The sequence below is a fragment of the Scylla paramamosain genome, chromosome 11, assembly GCF_035594125.1.
Source record: "Scylla paramamosain isolate STU-SP2022 chromosome 11, ASM3559412v1, whole genome shotgun sequence".
Classification (NCBI taxonomy): Eukaryota; Metazoa; Arthropoda; class Malacostraca; order Decapoda; family Portunidae; genus Scylla; species Scylla paramamosain.
The window spans coordinates 722,501-730,000 of NC_087161.1; the positions used below are offsets into that span (position 1 = coordinate 722,501).

Consider the following 7,500-nt stretch of genomic DNA (forward strand, 5'->3'; position numbering starts at 1 on the left):
ACTCAAGACTAATAAAGTGAAGGAGTGTTATGACAAAGGTTTGATCCCCAATTATAATCCGTCAGCAACTTTACATTGTCTTCTATTCAACATCTTATTCCTCAGTGTTTGGCATCCCCTGACTGGTAAACTGATTGAGTGAGTGCTGTGACAAAGCCTCAATCCCACAACTATAATCTAATACAGTGAATCTACCTTCCCTTTCAGCCAATTTCTTATATCTGAGTGTTGCTCATGGTCTGACTGGTAAAGTGAGAGAGTGAGTGCTGTGACAAAGCCTCCATCCCACAATTATAATCTGTCACTGTGAATCTACCTTCCCTTTCCAACATTTCCTCAGCCTTCACCACGCTCACTATTGCCATTATAATCTGCTGCTGTGAATCTACCTTCCTTTCTGATCAATTTCTCTGCTCCTATGACACTCCTCAGCCTTTAACCATTGCCATTATAGTCCATCACAGTGATTCGATCTTCCCCTTCCCATCAGTTTTTCTGTCTATGATGTTCTTCAATTCACACCACACTCACCATTGCCATCGCCTTGTCATAGTCAAACTTGCGTGCCCTGAGGAAGGAGAGGAGGAAGGGCTTGTCCAGGCGGGAGTTCAGGCCAGGCCTCTGCCTCCACAATCTCCCTAAGGTCAAAGAGAGGCAGTGTGTCAGTGAGGTCGGGCATAACAGAAGACAAAAATCATCTCATAAATTTTCAAAACCCATATCATGAGTGTTTTGTATATTGAGATTAACCTGTTGGTAATGAAATCCATATTTGAAAGCTTGTAAATTAATATTAGACTGCAGATAAGATGAAAATTTCAGCATAACAGTGATTTCTAAAAAAAAGTATTACAGTGGGAAATAAAATATCTATCCATCAACCATTCTGCAGTTTATCCATGCACAAACACAGCTGCCTTCATCCCCCTCAAGCAATCACACTTCATGACCAACCAATCACTCAGGTCTTGCCAATCACTCACAACTGGTAAAGTGAGTGAGAGACATGACAGAGGCTCAACCCACAGGTAGCAATATTCACATAAGCTCACCTCAGTGCCTGCACATCCCGGTCCACCCCAATCTGGCTTCTCATGCAGGTCCCCTTCGGCCTCCTCAGACAGCTCAGGGGGGAGGGAGCCATCCCCCGCACCCGTCACTATCCTCCGGTCCACTCGCAAACACCTCCAGCATTGCCCCCACCACTCCTCCACCTCCCCAACACATTCCCTCCTTCACCCTCTCCTCCACCACCCCCCTCCTCCTCCTCCTATACTAGGCTGCGTCACACTGTGCTGCTCTCTTGTGGCTGTTCGCTGTGTTGTGCTGCTGCCGCTGCTATTGTGCCTCCTGTGGTCTCTTGCTGTGCTGGTTTTGTTTCTGCTGTTGCTGCTGCTGCCCCTGTCCTGCTGTCCTCACCCTCTGCTGTCATGGGTGCACTGTTCAGGCTCTCATCACCTCTTGTCCGCTGCTGCTGCTGTGTTTGTGTTGATTTGTGGCTGCTGCTGCTGCTGCTTTGTTTCATCAGGCTGTTGTGGAAGGGAAGGAAAGAGACTTAAGGTTAATATTGAAGGAGAGAAGGTAGGCAAAGAAAGGAAGAAAAGAAGAGTTGAAGGAAAAGAGGAATGGACAGAAAAAAGATTAGAGGAGGGTGTAAAAAGAGAGAATAAAGGGAGAAAGAAAGGAAGGACTGATGAAAAAGAAAGAACAGACCAACTAACCTCTCCACAACTCCTTCCTGTATCCACCCCACCTCCACCTATCCACCCACTCCACTCACCTCTCCGTCCATGTTGAGCTGTGAGGCGTGGGGTGGAGGGCTGAGTGGATGCAGAGTGGACAAGCCTGACTCCTCTCTGGTCTCCACCATGCTGGGCCTGTGTGGAGTGAAGTGGAAAGACTGTGAGAGACTGTGAGTGAAGTGGAGAGCACACTGCAACTGTGTGTGTGTGTGTGTGTGTGTGTGTGTGTGTGTGTGTAAGTAAGAGCATTATTAGTCAAGTTTTATCAGTTTTTCAAAAAAGATAAGAATTAATTGGTCCTCTAATTAAGTGATGGATGACTGAAATAGACTCAGTAATCAGGTTGTTAGTACTGAGTGAATAGGAGCTTTGAAATATCTGATAAATTGATGAATAGTGATGGTTGGTGAATATATCATGTATGTATGTTTACAACGAAAGAAAATGTGAGTCAAACAAATAAACTAAATAAAACTACACGATAAATAAGAATAATACAAGAAGTTAATGAGAAAAGTACATACAAGATAGTAAATAAAAATGTATATATATACTTTTTTCCTCTCTAAGTTACAACTAAGTCCTCTCTCTCTCTCTCTCTCTCTCTCTCTCTCTCCTCTCTCTCTCTCTCCTCTCTCTCTCTCTCTCTCTCTCGCTCTCATGAATAAAAAAACATGACTAGAGGGTGATATCTTGTTGCCTCCTCCTCCTCTTCCTCCTCCTCCTCCTCTTCCAATATGTGAAGGAAAGGGAGAGACAGAAAAAGAAAGAGATTGAGGAATACACTGGAATAGAAAAAAGACATGCAGGGGAGAGGTTGACACACACACACACACACACACACACACCACACACACACACACACACACACACACACACACACACACACACAAACAACACACACACACACAGGGGGAGCTTGAAATAGAGTTGAAAAGAGAGAGATTGAAAAGAAAGGTGGATGAAGTCACTGTCAGAGAGAGAGAGAGAGAGAGAGAGAGAGAGAGAGAGAGAGAGAGAGAGAGAGAGAGAGAGAGAGGTGAGAGAGAGAGGGAGAGAGAGAGAGAGAGAGTTAAAAGTTTGAAGTCATACAAATCACAATGACTTAGATTCACTGTGTGTGTGTGTGTGTGTGTGTGTGTGTGTGTGTGTGTGTGTGTGTGTGAGTGTGTGTGTGTGTGTGATTTATTCTTATCATATCTCCTCCTAGGCTAGTATTGAGAGTGCCACTTGGTCTACCTCGAGATAATGAAGTGTGTGTGTGTGTGTGTGTGTGTGTGTGTGTGTGTGTGTGTGTGTGTGTGTGTGTGTGTGTGTGTGTGTGTGTGTGTGTTTTATAGACATAAACAGGCATTTTTAAGTCCTACTGACTGGGGAGAGAGAGAGAGAGAGAGGGGAGAGGAGGAGAGGAGAGAGAGAGAGGAGAGAGAGGAGAGAGAGAGAGAGAGGAGAGTGCGTGTGTGTACAATCACTGCCACAGGACACGAAGAACACAGTAAGTTTTTTTAACACTACGCATACGCGCACATAACTTTGTCCAGTATGTTCAGTTTGCGTATTATCCACTGCCATAAGAACAACACTTAAACACACCCTGGTAGTCATAAATTATTTTCCCCAATACCTCGCACACAATTCTACAGAGACTGGATTGGTCTTCCCCATCAACACACCTCACACTAGAAAGGTCCAACAATGAATATCTCGCCCAACAAGCAGCGTAAATAGCACATTGCAAGAGAACGTGGGGTCGTGGGACTCAGTTTGTGGTGCGTCTTGGCTGCAGCCTGCAGGAGCACTGCCGCTGCTGTGTGGGGACCGGGTCCCACTCAACCGCCTGTCTCTATTCATAAATTATGTGACATGAGTCGTGGTCGTGTCAGAGATCGACGCTCGTAATCAGGGATGTATTCTTTAGGGCTACATATTGGGTGTACAGATAGATTAGTACTTATTTCTGTCCTGTAAGTGATTAGTACTTATTTCTGTCCTGTAAGTGACATAGATGCAGTGAGAAGCTTAGCTCTCCAAGTTTTAATGGTTTTGCGTAGTGGATCATTATAATCACGCTAAAGTGACTGAAAGAAATCTATAGCCTTGGGTATTCGCTCCTCTACACATTTCATCAAGTGCAAAGGCACGTCCTCATCATTTGATCACAAGTATGGATTCTACAAAATTGAGTCTCTTCCTCGTGATTACATCCTGCATGGGTGGGATTCAGGCTTCCACCAAGCACGGCTCCGGACTTGTATATTTCCTGACTCCCAGCAAACATTTCACCGCTCTCCTGTACTGTACAATTAGCTTCTTGGGGTGGTGCCTGAGAGGACGTCATGGCTACGTGGAATACCCTGTGCTTGTTGCTGTACGGCATGTCGTTAGCGGCGCGAAATAAAGCAAATTTATTTAGTTGAGACTCGTTAGGTGGTTCGTGTAATCTCGATACAGTACTCAGTATTGCGTCGTCGTTGAACCATGCCCCAGAGAGAGAGAGAGAGAGAGAGAGAGAGAGAGAGAGAGAGAGAGAGAATCTTGAAAATTTGTAAACATAATTATCATTATTATTATTATTATTATTATTATCATTATTATTATTGTTGCTGTTATTATTATTATTATTATTATTATTATTATTATTATTATTATTATTATTATTATTATTTGCTGCTCGATCGTAAAATAAATAAATAAATAAAAGTAAAAAAAAATATTAAACATTTAAGAATAAAAATATAAAACTATAACTCTCATGAACCTAAGCATCAAATATATAACGTTATCTTCATCGTCACTTATCATCCTAAAAATTACCTTACTGATAAAGACTGAAATCTAACTGCCTTCCTTCCTCTCTCTGCTTTTTCTTTATTTTTTTTTCCTCTCTCTATCTTTCTCTGATTCAGTCTTCCAGTATCGAAGAGTTCACTAAACTCTCTCTCTCTCTCTCTCTCTCTCTCTCTCTCTCTCTCTCTCTCTCTCTCTCTCTCTCTCTCTCTCTCTCCTTCATTCTGCTTCTCTATATGTCTTTCGTCTCTTCTTCCTCTTTTTCATTTTTTCTCTTTTTCTTTTACCTTCCTCTGTATCTTTTTTTTTTCTTCATCCCTCCCCTTACTCTTCCTCCATTTTTTTGAACTCATATTTTGATTCCTCCTCTGCTTCTGATTTCTCTCAGTGTCTGAGGTGGAAAGGGACAGTCTCGTGGACCATCTTACTGCGCCCTAAGAACTTCGGCATAGCACAGCTGGCCACATACACCCACAGAGACATGTAACACAGCGTACAGTTCTTTGGAGCATCATATAAACACTGAGAAGATTATCTGAAGTAAGGACAAAGCTTCTAGTAATTGGAGGTGCTCTGGTTTGTATAACACTGAGACATGGCTAACTGGAGTGGGATATGAGAGAAAATAACTCCTGGATATACTGAGATGCATAAGGGAGTTGAGAGGACAGAGGACAGGTGGTGAAATGCGAAGTGGAGGAGGTAGGAGAGAGAACGAGAAGGGTCATAAACCCAGAAGAGCCTAGATGCATGCAGCAGGTGGGGAAGAAGAGCAGATGGTGAGGTGTGGAGAGGAGGAGGTGATGGCTGTGAAGAGGTACAGACTGAAGTGGTACAGACATATCACGAGGAGGTAGAAGGAATAGTAATACATAACACTAGTAGTAGTAGCAATAGTAGTAGTAGTGATGGAAATTATCAACACGTCCTTATATAAGTTATAGGGGTCTTCATATCTTCACCAGTACACCAGACACTTCAGCAGCCAGACAGCCAACAAAAAACAAGGTACAGAAGGTGCAAAGGTACACACACACACACACACACACACACACACACACACACACACACACACACACACACACACACACGCCTTGTTGCTAATCAGACCACACTAATTGCTAGAGTACAAGTGGTGGGAGTTTGGTCAGTCTAGCCTTGAATATTTTGTTACTAAGTATACTGAGAACAATTTATAAGTCATTCAACTGGCTTTTTGTTGCACTTCAAACTATATCGTCTGTGTGTGTGTGTGTGTGTGTGTGTGTGTGTGTGTGGTGTGTGTGTGTGTGTGTGTGTGTGTGTCGATTTCTGACATTTTGGAACATGTAAGAGGATTAGAAGGCAGACGGGAAGGAAGGAAGGAAGGGAGGGAGAAAGGAAAGGAAGTTTGAAAGGAAGGAGGGAAGGAGTGAGGGAAAGAGGAACCCATGAAGAAAAGAGAAAGAAAAAAAAAGGAAGTTAGGAAGAAAGCAAAAAAGAAAACAGAAAAAGAAAAAAATAAATAAAGAAAAGAAATGAAAAGAATGGAAGAAATTAATAAATGAATAAAGGAAGGAAAATAGACACATTGCAAACAAAAATAATAAAAAAGCAGCAAACACAACAACAACAACAACAACAAAAACAACACCAACCCGAACACACAAACCAACCCACTCCCTCCCCATCCCCCTACACCCACCAACCCCCACACCCACATACCAACCCCTTTCCCCATTTCCCTTCCTCCTCCCTCTCCGACACGTAGCCCCCCTACTGAGGATTTAAAACAGACACGACCCTCGCCACCAGCCTCAGTATACAGGACAGAGGAAGATTGGGCTGCCTGCCACTAACACAGAAGAAGGTGTTTACATGGCAAGGAGGCTGTTGTGTTAATGAAGGCTGTGTGTGTGTGTGTGTGTGTGTGTGTGTGTGTGTGTGTGTGTGTGTGTGTGTGTGTGTGTGTGTGTGTGTGTTGGGGATACGGTGGTGGTGGTGGTGAATAAGAATATAAGAAAATAAAAGAAAAGAATAAAAACAAGAAGATAAACATGAAGAACAAGAAAATAACATGGCAGTATTAGTATTAGTATTAGTATTAGTATTAGTATTAATAGTAGTAATAGTAGTAGGAGTAACAATAGTAGTTGCAGCAGAAGAAAAAATAACAAGAACATAAAGGTAGACTGACAGGTAGATAAAAAATGTAGTGCTCTGGCGACACAGCGACGTCATGGCGCTTTAGAAGGAAGAAAAGGAGGAGGAGGAGGAGGAGGAGGAGGAGGAGGACAACAAGAACGAGAACATGAAAAACAATAACGACGAAGGCGACGACGGGGATGAGAGCGAGGCTGACGAAGGGAAGGCAACAACCTGCATTTAACTTTGTCCTTTTGCAGTGTGACCTTTCCAGAGAGAGAGAGAGAGAGAGAGAGAGAGAGAGAGAGAGAGAGGAGAGAGAGAGAGAGAGAGAGAGAGAGAGAGAGAGAGAGAGAACACTGTACAGCCCCTTTAGGTCAGCAAGGGCGGGAAATCTCAGTAATTGTATGGTTAAATGATACTTAGTGATGATAGGATGATGATGGTGATGATGATAACACCACCACCATCACCATCATCAACAAAAACAACAGCAACGACAACAACTATAGAAGCATAGTAGTAGTAGTAGTAGTAGAGGAGGTAATGGTTGTAGCAGTAGTAAGTAGCAGTAGTAGTAATAGTAGTAGTATTAGTATTAGTAGTAGTAATAGTAATGGTAGTAGTAGTAGTAGTAGTAGTAGTAGTAGTAGTAGTAGTAAATACTTTACGAAACTTAGGATACCAAAACATGTGAACGTGTGTGTGTGTGTGTGTGTGTGTGTGTGTGTGTGTGTGTGTGTGTAGCATCACCACCACACCATCACCATTATTGCGTCCTTCCTACTTGACCCTGGCCAGACTTAAGCATCAAGTAGTAGTAGTAGTAGTAGTAGTAGTAGTAATA

The 7,500-nt window shown here is 42.9% G+C and overlaps 2 protein-coding genes across 2 annotated transcripts in view; both read right to left on the reverse strand.

Moving 5' to 3' along the window:
* The window catches only part of LOC135105273 (alpha-tocopherol transfer protein-like), a 9,221-nt gene extending 7,789 nt beyond the window's left edge, over positions 1–1,432 (reverse strand). The window contains 2 exon segments of the mRNA XM_064013494.1: positions 532–638; positions 1,348–1,432. Coding sequence (XP_063869564.1) covers positions 532–638; positions 1,348–1,432 — 192 coding nt within the window.
* On the reverse strand, positions 1,327–3,665 carry LOC135104743 (uncharacterized). Its single transcript, XM_064012302.1, has 3 exons — positions 3,421–3,665; positions 1,781–1,877; positions 1,327–1,529 (listed from the first exon to the last, which is right to left on the reverse strand). Exons 1-3 carry the CDS (start codon positions 3,591–3,593, stop codon positions 1,455–1,457), a joined length of 345 nt encoding a protein of 114 aa, XP_063868372.1. The 5' UTR covers positions 3,594–3,665; the 3' UTR covers positions 1,327–1,454.
* Between the last annotated feature and the right edge of the window lie 3,835 nt (positions 3,666–7,500).

What these genes read in the sequence shown, in the direction of transcription:
- LOC135104743 (XM_064012302.1), bottom strand. Translation starts at nt 3,593, where the DNA reads ATGAATAGAGACAGGCGGTTGAGTGGGACCCGGTCCCCACACAGCAGC. An exon ending in CATTGTTGGACCTTTCTAGT is followed by an intron (nt 1,878 to 3,420) that starts GTGAGGTGTGTT and finishes CACTCCACACAG; the next exon opens with GCCCAGCATGGTGGAGACCA. An exon ending in AGCTCAACATGGACGGAGAG is followed by an intron (nt 1,530 to 1,780) that starts GTGAGTGGAGTG and finishes CTTCCACAACAG; the next exon opens with CCTGATGAAACAAAGCAGCA.